Here is a 15,194-nt window from a genome sequence, read left to right as displayed (position 1 = left end):
TCAATGGGAGAGATCACCCAGGAGAGACTGGGACATGCAATCTGAGTGCCAGCATGACAGTTCAGCAGGAAAGCATATTACACACATAGATCATCCACTGGCCATAGCGTCGCTTCAGGGCATGCAGCACGGATGCCTCATTGAGGTGAGTCAGCATTGCCATGTCTTCAATCATTTCAAACTCTGGAGGATTCATCTGCTGGATTTTGTCCTCTTTTATGCTCAGACTCTGCAGAGAGAAGAAAAATACATGATATATTCCCCTGTCTCTTATGCTTATTCATTTTCCCATGCATCAGAAAGAATATTCAGACTCAAAAAGATAAAAATGATGCCTCCTTAGGGGATGGGGCCAGAAGAAATTAAGCCAAACTTCATGGAAAAAAACAGGTGCTCCCTGAAAAAGTCCTGTCCTTCGCTAAAGATGAAGTAAACATAGTATTTTTGTTATTTCAAGATTTTCTGTCATGCAATACGCTTATCTTGTGGCTTCTGGCTAGCCCTGATTGCCTCTAAGAGTACATAGATCATATTACACACGATCTAACCCCCAACTTTCAGCCCTTGATGTCCCAACATACCTTGGAAATTTAGAAGAAGCAGCTTGGAGTGGAGGATTAAGGAGGCAGACCTTATCCTTCCAGACCTAGTTCAAAAAACCTGTTTCCTCCCTCAAACCTTCCCAACTACTCCAGCTTATTAGTTTATCCTCTTTTGTTAAGTCTTACCACTTGTACTATCTTTACATTAATAGTCTTGTGTATGTTTTAATAATTGACTATGTTAGACTATTTTCTGGCTAGATTATAAATACCTTAAGAAGGATTTTTGATGTTGTCTTCTTTAATGACATTCAAAAACTTGCACATGCATGTTCATTTTTGATGTTGTTGTCTTAATAACTATAATTATTAAATGCTTAATAACTATAATCACAATGCTTGGGATATGGTAAATAAATATTAATATCTTGATTAATATGGATGCATTTCTACTATCAAATACTTTCTTGGGATTCTTCTCACAGGTTTCCTAACACGCTTTCTATACCTTTTCCATGATTAATACATATTTGTGTCAATTGATTGCCCCATTTAATCCTAGTTGGTGATGGCTTCTTCCCAAGGCTCTCACACTCTTTACATTCTTGATTCAATTTCTATCCATCTGTTTTCTTCGACATTGTTCTAACAGTAATCCCTCTTCTTTTGAGTCCCTTCACTTTCTGTATTTCAAGGACTCCTCATCTCCCCTCAAACCCATGGAGAATGTAATCCTAACTCATACATCTTCAAAAACCTCCCCTTTTCCCTAATTCTATTTTTCCATTTTTTTCATTACCAACTTTCATCAATAAGTAGTACTTTACACCCACTGGATTTGTTGCCTTTGTTAATGTTACAAAGACCAAAGGTGATTGGAAGTGTAGTCACTTCTAACATGAGAAAGAGGAATCCTGGAGCCAGGGAGACACAGAGTAAAGCTGGGGGAACGGGACCTTCATTACATGAAGGAAGGACAAGCAGGACAAAATAAACCACCTTCAGACTCTTCTTTCTACCTGCATTAACGGCTTTAATGCTCTTCTCCCTATGGTTGTAACCACATTATAGTCACAAATCACCTTAAGTGCTGTTGAAGGCAAAGTAGTTTGTTTTGGAGAATGTGCTCAGAAGAGCAAGCCTCACATCTGGAGGCCTAATAAAATTTAGTTGGTCATCATTAAGAAAATGAGAGGACAATACCTAGACTGAGAGAAAATATGTACAAATACCAAATGTGATAAGGGATTTGCATCCAGAAAGAAAAAAGAACTCTTACAACTGAATAATGGAGAGGCAATAGCCCAATTAAAAAAATGGGCAAAGAGCTTGAATAGACATTTCTCTGAAGGAGATAAACAAATGGCCAATATGTACATGAAAAGATGCTCAACGTCATTAGTCACTGGGGAAATGCAAATAAAAATCACATTCAAATACCACTTTATGCCCAACAGAATGGCTGTAATCAAAAATAAAATAAAATGTGTTCGTAAGGATATGGAGAAAGTTTCATTCTTATATGTTGCTGATGGAAATGTAAAATGGTAGCGACTTTGGAAAGCAGTTTGGAAATTTCTCAAAATGCTTAATATAGAGTTACCATATGATCCAGCAAATGCACTCCCAAGAGAAATGAAAACATGTGTCCCCACAAAAGCTTGCACATGCATGTTCATAGAAACATTATTCATAACAGACAGAACATACAAACAACCCAGTGATAATCAACTGATGAATGGATGAACAACATGGTATATCCATAAAATGGAATACTATTTATCCATAAAAGGGAATGAAATATTTATTCATGTGACAATGTGAATGAACCTCAAAAACATTATACTAAGTGAAAGAAGCCAGAAACAAAAGGCCACTGATTATATGCTCCTATTTATCTGAAATTGCTAGAATAGGCAAATCTATAGAACTAGAAAGTAGATCAGTGATTGCCTGGGGCTGGTGCAGGAGGAAAGAAGGGGGAATGGCTGCTAATGGGTACAAGATTTCTTTGGGGGATCTTTTCTAATAAAATATTGTCCCAAGGCTAAATGACCCTGACTGAGTCTATTTCTTCGTTTACTGATTTAGGACTAAGGAAAATTTCTTGCTGAATTTTCCCTTGTCCACCTATTTATGTTCCAGTTGAAAAGGACCAAGTTCTTTTCTTAATTTCATGAAGAGTCAAATAACATCTACCTAATTTGAGATTTTTTACATAACAAATATTGACTGTCAGGAAGACATATGAAAGCATTCTGTGTGGTAGTTTGAGTGGCTTCTAGAATTTTAAAAATCAGATGGCAACACATTAGATGGTGAATTGCCTAAAAACAAATAGACCATTAAAAAGACAAACTTTCTTGATATCAACAATATCTGCTTGTTATTTATGGCTTGTTATGGATTTGGGAAGAGACAGAATTTAAAGGAGTTTAGAGAAGTGAACATTGGCAGGAATCATCTGCAAAATCTATAAGGAAGCATTCATTGAAGTAGGATAGAAATGGGGCCCAGCTTATACCACGGGGTGGCAGGTAATGTGAAATCAGCAATATAGGCAAAGGTTCTGAGAGTGAGCTGTCTTCTCAATGTTACCCTGCTGCTCTGAATGCTTTGGTGGCAGGGAGAAGGGGCTGGGGGTATTATGGCTTCACTGCACATTTCCTCTGTGAAACAGTCTAGCTTGTACCCCAACACTTGGCATAACATTTTCTTTCAAAGGTCATAGATGACCTCCTAATTTTGAAATCCAAGACTTTCTCCAACTCTTAATCTCCTTCTGTAGCATTTGTCATTACTGGCCATTCACCCATCACTTGATCTCTGTGACACTATGCCATTTTTACTCAAATTATACATCTCATTCTTTTTTTTTTTTTGAGGCGGAGTCTCGCTCTGCCGCCCAGGGTGGAGTGCAGTGGCCAGACCTCAGCTCACTGCAAGCTCCGCATCCCAGGTTCCCGCCATTCTCCTGCCTCAGCCTCCCGAGTAGCTGGGACTACAGGCGCCCGCCACCTCACCTGGCTAGATTTTTGTATTTTTTAGTAGAGACGGGGTTTCACCGTGTTAGCCAGGATGGTCTTGATCTTCTGACCTTGTGATCCGCCCGTCTCGGCCTCCCAAAGTGCTGGGATTACAGGCTTGAGCCACCGCGCCCGGCCTACATCTCACTCTTGATCCTACAAACACAACTTGCTTCATGGTTTCTTAAGTCCTTATTCATCCCACAGGATACCTTTTTGAAAAAATACTAACTGGAAACATTGATGAAAAAGTGGAAATGGCTGAGAGTTCTGGTCAATAATCTTTGCCACTGGCAATTGTGTTACTCTGATTTATTCACTGTTCTTCATTAAATCTTTGATGGTAAGAGGAGTTTTGTTTGTTTGTTTGTTTATTTGTTTTTGGTGACAGGATCTCACTCTGGTTGCCCAGGCTGAGGTGCAACCAGAGTGGGATCCCTGCTCACTGCAACCTCGACCTCCCCAGATTCAGGTGATCCTCCCACCTCAGCCTCCCGAGTAGCTGGGACTACAAGCACATACCACCACACCTGGCTTATTTTTGTATTTTTTGTAGAGACAGGATTTTTCCATGTTGCCCAGGCTGGTCTCAAACTCCTGGGCTCAAGCAATCTGCCCACCTCAGCCTCCCAAAGTGCTGAGATTACAGGCATGAGCCATTGTACCCATTGACTTAAGGAGGAGCTTCTTAAAATGAATGACTTCACAGTGAGTCAGTGGTATCTCCTACCCCAGGTCTTTAATTAAAATATTATAGAAATAATATATTTAGTTATTTGATGGAGAACATAGTCATCAACACAATGAAATAAAAATTTCTTTACCTTTCCATCTGTTGTCTCAACAATTACTGTTCCATCATCTTCACTCCCTTTTACCTCAGCCTCGATGTAAGCATTCTCACCATCAGGAATCCAGCATTTCTTCTTCCCTGTAGAGAAAAAAAAAATGGATTATAGCTATAGTACTTACAGAAATATACACTGGACACTTTCATACTGATAGATCTAATCTCATTTCTGCTAAATCAGCTTGTTGACTACAGGAACTTGCAAAGTTATATAAAATCATGAAAGCTCATCCTGAAGACACACTCACTCACATAATGGCTCTACAGGAACAAGAAACATCTCAGCAAGCAGCAGCTTGGGGGCGCCATAGATCATTTTGCTACAAGAAAGTTACCTCCCAACATCCCTCCCAACTCCAACGCTTTCCTCCACTCACACCCCAGGATTTAGGTAACCACCTAACCGCCCTGGTGCTTGCACCCCTTCCAGATTCCCTCCCCAAAAAAACTCATTCAGAAAGGTCTGGGAACAACTAAGTGAAAATTTAGATTAATGGTTACATTCTTTCTTCAGTGTTTCTTTAAACCTCACGTCTAATCTTGGAGTGAAAGTCAGCTAAGTGAAATTACATGGTGGAATTGGCAGGGGGGCAGGTTGAGAAGAGAGAATATGGGTTGTGATTTGTTTTTCTAAGACCACCAGAGTGGGCACAAAAGAACCAGTGAGTAGGCAAGGCTAAAAGCAAAACTGCAAATTTATTCTTTGGTCATCTAGCTTCAGGGACCGGAGCTGGGGGGGGGGTGGAGTTTCTAATACAGTCCCAACAAGAGTGGGGGCTGAGAAAGCCCGCCCCCGGCGCATCTGCTGGGAGCGACTTTTCTAGGAGTGGAAGGGCAATAGGCGGGGCACGGGCATGTCGGGGGGCGGGGGCGGGGGCGCTCCGCAGGTGCCACCAGGTAAATCTTGGTCTCCTCGGATTGACAGCACCTGGTGCATGCCTGATTAATCTGCACCTTCCCGGGCGTCAGCTGCATTCTCGCACACACGGGAAGAGTTGGTGGTGAAGAAGAACCCGGAAGTGCACCATCCTGCCTCCGTTCGTCCAAACAGTCCAACCTTTTATTGATAATAGTGATAAAGGGGCGCCGTGGTCTGTCTGGCTACTTCCTGCTGTTAAGGGGCGTCGTTAAGGTCAGGGCCCATGGTTGGTATTTGGACGTATGGATGAAGAATAAAATAAGGCACAGTATTAGTATAGGAATGAGGAATGGAAGCATTTGTTGGAATATGGGCAAAACCCAGAAGGAAGGTCCTGGCAAGGTTGGGGAGTATGAGATAGTTAAGAAAATTTAGTAAGTTTGAGGCGAGTGGGGGAAAGCCAAACTGATTTCCACTGATTGCTTTAGGTGGGGGCCCTTTTTAGTTGGGAATGAGGAACAAGTGTGCAAAATAGCTGTTGGCCAGGCAGTAATTAAGGAGTGGAGTTTTTGTGGAGTGGATGGCTTTCCGCTTACTCCTACTACAGAGATATTGGATGGAAGGCTAGGTCCAGAGAAGGACGGCAAAACAGAATAGGTAGCCTCACTGTCGATTAAAAAATTGTTTTACCCGCTACCAGGAGAGTTACCCGCGGCTCGGCGAGGGTGATGGGGGTCCCCGAGTCTCGGCACCTTCAGTTGTCGTCGTCCAGATGTAGGAGCTGGAAGGAGCTCCCAGGATCCTGGGAAAGGGGGTCACGTGGAGACGCAGCACCTGTTCTCAGGGTGGGGCAATCAGACTTCCAGTGTCCTCCCTGCTGGCAAGCGGGGCAGGGGGTTGCTGGTGGACAAGGGTTAGGATATTCACTGGCCTAATGTCCTGATGCCTTGCACTTATAGCAAGGCTGCGTTGGGGCTCGGGGACCCTGTGGACACCTGTTGGCATAGTGTCTTGCCTTGCCGCACTTATATAGCAGGCTCTTTTTGCAGCCTTGGAGTCTGTGGGATGTGTGCTCTCTGGCCTGGGGTTACAACTGGGCTGTAAAGCCGCTGCTAGGAGCTGAACCTTCTGTTCAAGGCGAGCTTGCCGTCTCCTCTCTGGAGTTATAGACCTTAAAGGCTAATTTAACTAGGTCTTTTATTGGTGTCTGAGGACCATCCTCTACCTTTTGAAGTTTTTTTTTTTACGAATGTCAGGAGCTGATTGAGAAATGAAATAAGATGCCAAAATGGTGGTCCCTGTGGGGGAGGCCGGATCTAACCGGGTATATTGGGTTAGAACCTCAGTTAGTTTAGGGTAGAGGCTAGGATAACCTGGAGGTCATGCCAAGTTAAGTCATAGGCCTGACAAAGGTGTCTAAATTCCTTTATGTATATGGTAGGATTAGCTGAGAAGTCACCTAAACGCTTCTCAATTTTGGAAAGATCGGCCAATGAAAAAGGGACATGTACTCTGACTACCCCCTCCGCCCCAGGCACCTCTCGCAAAGGTGCTAACACTGTAGGAGGGTGTAGGCAGAGATAGGGGACTCAAGACAGCCAGTTGGGGGCCCCGAAGGAGGCATGGGACTGAGTGGATTACTAGTAGATAAGGAGGAGGAAGGAGGAGTCTGGGCAGGAAGGGAGGGGGTGGAGAGAAGGAGGAGTATAGGGACGAGAGCTTAAGGCCCAAAAGCCTTGTACGTAATTAATTTCGGACCACTTGCCTAGCCGCTGGCAGAAATTGCTGAGGTTGATCACGCCACAGTGGAAAGGAAAATTAACCGCTTCCTCCTAAGGTCTTGTTCGAGCTGTAAGGTTTTTAAATTGGCTAGGAGGCACCCTAAGGGGGTGCTCTTTAGAAATTTGGACTGGGGGTTTCCCATTTGTTTCCTCTTTATCGACACAATGAACACAATGGAAATGGAAGTGGATCTCTGCCTGGCTTCAAAGCGTCCTTTGGAACCAGCAGAGACAGACTGGAGGCTTTTGAAGCCAAAGTGGAGATTACCTTCAGGCGGACGTCTCCGTCCTGAATGGGTCTCCCGAGCCACTTGGTGGCTCAAAATGGACCTCGGACCTGCGCAGGATTTTGGCCGAGGGACACAATGGACACAATGGAAATGGAAGTGGATCTCTGCCTGGCTTCAAAGCGTCCTTTGGAACCAGCAAAGACAGACTGGAGGCTCATGGAGCCAAATTGGAGAGTACCTTCAGGTGGACATCTCCGTCCTGAACGGGTCTCCTGAGCCACTTGGTGGCTCAAAATGGACCTCGGACCTTCGCAGGATTTTGGCCGAGGGAGGTAAAGAGGAGACAAGGGCACTTACCCCAGAGAGGCCGTGAGAGTGAGGGAAGCGGGTCTCAGGTCCTGGTCCGTCTGCGGTGTGGAAGCAGGAGGAGGTTCCTCAATCCCTAGAGGCCTGAGGAGGGGTCTCCTCCCGGGTCTTCGGCACCAACTGATTTGTTTTTCTAAGACCACCAGAGTGGGCACAAAAGAACCAGCGAGTAGGCAAGGCTAAAAGCAAAACTGCAAATTTATTCTTTGGTCATCTAGCTTCAGGGACCGGAGCTGGTGGGGGGGGTGGGGGCGTGGAGTTTCTAATACAGTCCCGACAAGAGTGGGGGCTGAGAAAGCCCGCCCCTGGCGCATCTGCTGGGAGCAACTTTTCTAGGAGTGGAAGGGCAATAGGCGGGGCACGGGCATGTTGGGGGAGGGGGGGGGCGCTCCGCAGGTGCCACCAGGTAAATCTTGGTCTCCTCGGATTGACATCACCTGGTGCATGCCTGATTAATCTGCACCTTCCCGGGCGTCAGCTGCATTCTCGCACACACGGGAAGAGTTGGTGGTGAAGAAGAACCCGGAAGTGCACCATCCTGCCTCCCTTCGTCCAAACAGGTTGTTTATGTCACACAACATAACCAGCTCATATTATTTGCCCCCCATATGTTCTTTTTCTCTCTTCACCTTCCTCACTCCCATACCCCATCCCTAAGCAAAGTAGCCCTCCATAAACTAATTAACCAACAAGAGGTCTGGGGTGAAATGAGCCAGAACTCTTATGAACACCTGAGGCAGCTTCTCTTTCTCTCCCACTTGAAGCAGATAGTGATGATGAGTAAAAACTATGATTTTAAGGGCCTGGGTGCAGTGGCTCACATTCATAATTCTAGCACTTTGGGAGGCCAAGGTGAGAGGATATCCTGACCCCAGGAGTTCAAGAGTAGCCTGGGCAATATAGCAAGACCCTTTACTCCCCCAGTCCTGTCTCTACAAAAAACAAATAAGGACAGGTGTGGTGGCTCACGCCTGTAATCCCAGCACTTTGGGAGGCCGTGGCGGGTGGATCACGAGGTCAGGAGATCGAGACCATCCTGGCCAACATGGTGAAATCCCATTTCTACTAAAAATACAAAAATTAGCTGGGCATGGTGACATGTGCTTGTAATCCTAGCTACTCAGGAGGCTGAGGCAAGAGAATCACTTGAACCAGGGAGTCGGAGGTTGCAGTGAGCAGAGATCCCACTACTGCACTCCAGCCTGGGTGACAGAGCGAGACTCTGTCTCAAAAATAAAAAATAAAAAAATAAAAATTAGGCAGGTGTGACGGTGCATGACTGTAGTCTTAGCTACTCAGGAGACTGAACGGGGAAGATCACTTGAACCCAGGAGTTGGCTCATTTTCCTTTAAAAGTATATATATGTGTGTGTATATATGTATATGTAATATATCACACTTTCCTTTTAAAGGAAAATGAATATTTTATATATATATGAAAATGAGCCTTAGTAGAAGCTCACAGAAGTCCCCAGGTCACAGCTACTCAGGTAGATGGTGAAAGCCTTTGGCTGAAAGAGGGAAAATGCTAGCCAATGAATGCCTAGGGAAGACACAGGTAAAAACCCCACTATAACCACAACACTAACAGGTAATGTGAACTCAGTCACCACAATCACCTCTAATATATGAGTCACAAAAGCTAGAGAGGGCTCACTGCCGCAGGACAGATGGTCCTTATTTCCCAGAGGAAGGCAATAAGACTGGGGAAGGAGTGTGTACAAAAGAGCTGCAATTGGGCACCATTCGCCCCTTCTTCCACCATGCTTGTTTCTGCAAAGAATTTGGTTGCTCACAACTTTCTTGCTATCAGTGCTGCCTTCTTCGTTTCCCTGATTACAAACAATTCACCACTAAAACTGCTTGGCAAGAGGAGTTTATGTTCCCATCTAGCTGATTGTGCATTTGCTTTCTACTTATCATTTGTGTTTTAAATACTGGCTTTGCATTGTATTCATTATTTTGGTCCCTTTTTGCAAAAACTGATTTTGCTTTGTGTTATGTCTATGAAAATATGCTTGTTTTTGAAAAGCACCCAGTTAGCATATATTTTTTGTTGTGTGTTTAAGGTAAAATGCTCTGCATTTTAAACCAGATGTTATCACTTGAAAGAAACTTGAAGGTCACCTGGCACAGACTCTCTCCCTCTGTATCTCTCTCTCTTTTTAGAAAAAGAACCTTGGGAGAGAGATGAAGAGAGTTGCCCATAGTCACATAGCTAATTAGTGGCAGTCACTGTAATAATGTCTCTAGAAATGAGATCATCCACCTCCTGAATCAGTGCTTCTCCATTACAGCCTGCCTCCTCTAACACATGCTTAGCTTTTTCTCCTCCAATTCTTCTCTTCAGGAGTAGGCTCATCGCCTGCCTCATGATGAAGTCTCTCTTTTACCCTGGAAAAACTTAGTGGGGGATAAAAATTATCAGAAATCCTTTCTCATCTGAGGCCCAAACCCTGACAGGGGCATTTTAAAAAATGAAGTAAATGAACTCCGTCAATTTTAATTCCTGGTGTTCATGAATAATGCAGAGCTGGAAATGCAGACAGCAATGGATTTGAGCGAGACAGCCAGAATTTTAACACTGGCTTCGCTTGTAACAAGATATAAAGCCACATGTCTTCATCTCTTTTGGCCGTTCGTATTCTCATCTGTAAAGTAGGCCTTTTCCTATATGATTTCATAGCTTTAGACAATTAAATATCTTTTCCAATTTAAAGCTAATATGTGTTTATTGAAGAAAACTTGAAGAGTAATGCATGAAGAAAAGAATGTTTTTAATCACCCATAATCAAACAACTCAGAGATAGCCACTGTTATGTATTTGAAGTATTTCTTTCGAATCGTTTTTCTAGGATATCGATTAAAATGGGGGTAATACTATATTCAGTGTTAGAGTTATTTTAAATAGATTGCTTACATGTTCTAATATAAGAATTATTTACATTTGACTTTGGAATGGTGTTTTGTCTTAGCTCTAAAACCACTTGGGCTTCTTCACTGACACCCAGGAATTCTAGTTTTCCTTCTCAGGTATCATAATAATACATTATATTTATTTTTGTCACATTTATAGTCTCATTTGGTCCTCACAGCAATGGAGGAAGGTAGACAGGACAAGTATCATCTCCTTTGACAAATGAGGAAACCAGAGCTCAATAAAGTGAGGTGATTTGCTCTAATTATCCAGCTAGAGATGGTCAAGGACAGGGAATTTAAACCCAAGACTACCTGCTAAATACTTGTCATCACACTGCTTCCATTTGACCCGAGTTCAAAAAAGCAAACTCCATTGTCTACCAGCCTGGGAAGATGAACAACTTTTGCTAACACTTGTCTCTTTGCTGCCAGTGCATTTCTATGAGGAAGGATTCTTTGGTCCAAAAAATTAATAGAAAATTATGTAGATTGCTATGTTTTAAGTAATTATTTACGGTGCTGATTTTAATAAATGCATCATCCAATTATCTCTAATGCTTAGGCCCAATTTTTTTTTTCTTCCTGGCACCACTATTATCTTGTCCTGCATTATCTAACTACCTGCGATAAGCCTCTGTGTGACCAGTTCTGACCTCAGGGATAGTTCAGTTATTGTATTTGATTTGATGGATTATAATTAGCCACAGTCATGAATCCAATGACTGGAAACTGGGAACCGATCCAGAACTGGTCTGTGATGGAAATACAATATCCTCCATAACTGCCTTGAATTATAATTGGTCATATTGAAGTCTAATGTTGACTAATTCTGAATACTAGAACAACATTCAGCCAGTCCTTCTGTTGCACCTACTGAATAATTTTGGATTAAGACATGTAGGTAGCTTGATGCTATATCACACTGTGAATCTGATTTCTACATCTCCAATTAGCTGAAATTCAACACAGACATGTAAAGGTAGCAGGAAAAAGAATAACATTTACTTAGAGATTTCAATGTAGAACTTAGCCCTTTTTTTTTTAAGGCTAAATCCTCATTAACCTTTGTCCTTGCCTGTAACTACCAAGGAATTATGAATCACGGTGAGCAAGTCTCCTAGTTATCTTTTGCTTAGTGTTGGCTAAGTGACCCTGCTGACCTAGAAGACCACCAGAGGCAAAGCTCCAACTTAAGAAAATTCTGGAGAGCCAGAGACAACTTCAAAGTCTGCAGCCTTACCAGAGTCTTTCCCTTTCTTCTTCCCCACAATGTACAAACGTCACCTATCAGTATAAGTCACAGGCCCCTCGATCTACTGTGGCATTCACTGATAACTAAAAGGTTTCTAGGAAAGGCTTTGTCTGTGGCCATTCCTGCAGGTGTCTGTATTACAACAGGGGCTTCTTGAAGAGAAAACCTGTCTTAGGACCAAGTGTGTAGGGCCCGGGCCTAGGCTGCCTCCCAGCCACCATTCCTACCCTGAATACTCAGAGGCCCTCAATTGCTGTTTCCTAGAGGCTGATCACACCCCAAGCAAATAAGTTAGGCTCTAGAACTGATGACTCTTCTCTATCAACCAAATCTTAGTCACCACCTTGAAGGAGCAAAATAAAGTGAAGCCAGCAGCCACCACATGTCTCACCGTCCAAGGCCGTGGCCTGTAGTAGAAGCAGCTCAGCTTCGCTTCTTCTGAGGAAGGCTGCGGCTTCTCCAAGCTCTGACAGATCCATCCTTATTGAGGCAATCCACCAAAAAAAGGCTAGGCCTAAATGTGAGTAGAAAAGATTCACACTGGAAAAAAAACGAAAAAAGTTGGTACAGAGAAGAAAAAAGTGGAAATCAAGCTCTAAATGAGCAATCATTCACAAAGATAGACCAAAGAGTATTAAGTTTTCCTACTACTACCTGTGCCCCTTCTTTCTCTTTGCTGTGTCTCAAATTCATACAAAATTAGACTCAAGAATATCTGACTCTAGCAGGGCTGACTTACACACTAGACATAGAAGGCACAGTGCCTGAGGCCCATGATGCTTTTAGGAGCCCATGAAAATGTTTGATTTATTTTTAAATCAGAAGAAAAATATAAGTGTAATATGAATGATACATATTAATGAACAGAGCCTGGATTATATTCATCTTTAGGCCAACACAGTTATGAAATCTGATTTTTAATATTTTTTGTGGAGAAATGGTCCTTAAAAGACAGAAGTGCCTGTAGTCAGTGAAAGTCATAATGCCACCCTGGGCCATGGAGTTCTGAGAGATGATAGGATGGTCCAGATAGAGAAACATCAAGTTGTGGACACTAGGCCCTTTCATAGGAGGGGAGAGGTGTTTCGAGGTATCTAATTACCCCCAAGTAGACAGACCGTCATAGACAGACTATGGTTACAAAGAGAAGTGGTTCAGATAAATGTTCAGTAGTAGACAGTAAAGGGATAAAAAGATAAGTATCTTGGCAGAAATAAGTGTCTGGGAGCAGATGATTTACAAAAATACAAGCACAGATGGGCATTTGGGAGACCTGGCCAAGAACAATAATGAAGAAGCCCAGGCAGAAGGTGACAAGCAGGTTACAGGGTGATGTGAGTGAGGCTGGAGTAAATAAAGAAGTTCATTGGCTCAAGCCAGGCAAGTATCAGTCTTAGAGGGACCAAGTTGCTGGGCAGATTGTCAAGGCTGAAGTCATTGAGCACCCACTGTATAGCAAACACTGGACATAGTTTATCTTTAATTTTCACACTTTACATTTGATAACAGGGAGGAGAAGAAATGAAAACTGGGTCTTCATGATCTTAAATGATATAAGCTGTTATTCTCTCTATTTGGACAAAAAAAAGTCTTCCTCTTCACTCAAGTGTGCAAGGCAAGTGTTACTCGTCCCATTTATAGGTGAGAAAGTAGAGAAGGACTTGCCAAGTTTGCTTAGCTCAGGTGCTGCCTTTGAGGACAGATCAGCACCCACTTCAGAATGAACTGCAATCACTTACTCTCTTGCAATGAACAAATCCAATAAACTAATGTATTTCACTGCACTTAATCTGCTTTTCTTCTTTGTGGTGGCTTGGATAGGTATAGAGATGCCACTTTTAGGATCTAGTTTAAAGGAATATGGCTTAAAGCAAAGACTAGTGGTCTAGGCTAAGACTTAGTTTTATTTCTGCCAGAAAAGAGGCATGTGACTTGTGGGAAATCACTTAGCGATAGTAGGTGCAGTTTCCTCGCCTATGTAATGCAAGCACTAGTCTTAATGTACAGGAACATTTCCTGAAGTGGAGAGAAGAAAACATGCTCAAGAGAAACAACATACATGATGGCCCTCCAGAGTTGGGACTGAAGGTAGCATTTCTCAGGGAAAAAGACAAAACTGATTTTTCTGCGGGTGAGCATTCAGATTCAGGTTTTGTAATCATTATAACAGTAATAACATTGTTAGACATTTGAATATAGAAGAACTCAAGATAAAGGAAAGCTCTGAAAGTAAGGCAGAGAAATTTAGAAATAGATGATAGGAAACATCATCAACTCTGTGGGCAGGAACATGAGGAAAGCAGTATTTCAGGAAAATGGCTCCGGCAGCATATTCTGGGTAGATGGGGATGAGGAAAAGCTATAGTCAGGGAGACAAGTTGTGAGTCTGGATTTGTGAAAGAACGCACTATATCCTCCTCCTCCCTGTATGTGTGACCTCCTCGTGGCTTGCACTCAGTAGACAGCAGAGCTCAGGAAGTCTATTGGGAATATAAAAGATATCCATTAATACATGTGTGTACAAACTTCCTGAAAAGATACCTAAGAAATGGATATCTGAGTAGTGAGAGCAGGAGATGGGTGGGAGAAGGAGAGAAATACCTTTCATTTCATTCCATTCTGGTCGGTCAATGTGTGCCATGTGCTTATATTTCATAATTAACAGAATTTTTACAAGTAGTTCTTATTATAACATCAGAGATGAAGAGATCACAGCAAGACATAGAGCACACAGCTGTGTAACTCTCCCTGCAAGTCTGGAGCATTTAATATATTTAAAAGTATACAAGGAACAGAATATACAGGAGCAGGCACTAGAAAGTAGGAAACAGTAGGTGCCAGGAGTGGGGCAGGCCTGGCCATCATTTGGAGATAGGTAACTGAAGCCAAGAGAATGATTCACCTGAGCAAAAAAAGGATCGAAATCCTTCTTTCTCCTTGGCCCCCTCCAGCATCCATTAACCCCTTAATGTCCTACTGACCTCTGGGTCTCTTTAGGTTCCAGTTGCACATATGGCTTTACAATTTTATAGAATAACACACTTGTCACAGCCCAGTCCTAGCAACATCTTAAATTAGAAAATGGGCCGGGCACGGTGGCTCAAGCCTGTAATCCCAGCACTTTGGGAGGCCGAGACGGGTGGATCATGAGGTCAGGAGATCGAGACCATCCTGGCTAACATGGTGAAACCCCGTCTCTACTAAAAAAATACAAAAAACTAGCCGGGCGAGGTGGCGGGCGCCTGTAGTCCCAGCTACTCGGGAGGCTGAAGCAGGAGAATGGCATAAACCCGGGAGGCAGAACTTGCAGTGAGCTGAGATCCGGCCACTGCACTCCAGCCTGGGCGACAGAGCGAGACTCCATCTCAA

The 15,194-nt window shown here is 43.1% G+C and overlaps 1 protein-coding gene across 1 annotated transcript in view; it reads right to left on the bottom strand.

Annotated features, from left to right (window-relative positions):
- Positions 1 to 15,194, bottom strand: part of LOC113225271 (myosin-15-like) — a 142,999-nt gene that overhangs the window by 119,826 nt on the left and 7,979 nt on the right. The window contains 4 exon segments of the mRNA XM_026456880.2: positions 86 to 229; positions 4,393 to 4,499; positions 12,217 to 12,337; positions 12,339 to 12,365. Coding sequence (XP_026312665.1) covers positions 86 to 229; positions 4,393 to 4,499; positions 12,217 to 12,337; positions 12,339 to 12,365 — 399 coding nt within the window.

The sequence above is a fragment of the Piliocolobus tephrosceles genome, unplaced genomic scaffold (assembly GCF_002776525.5).
Source record: "Piliocolobus tephrosceles isolate RC106 unplaced genomic scaffold, ASM277652v3 unscaffolded_20, whole genome shotgun sequence".
Classification (NCBI taxonomy): domain Eukaryota; kingdom Metazoa; phylum Chordata; class Mammalia; order Primates; family Cercopithecidae; genus Piliocolobus; species Piliocolobus tephrosceles.
Note: the sequence above shows the minus strand (reverse complement) of the source record. Positions and strands in the feature narration are given on the sequence as shown.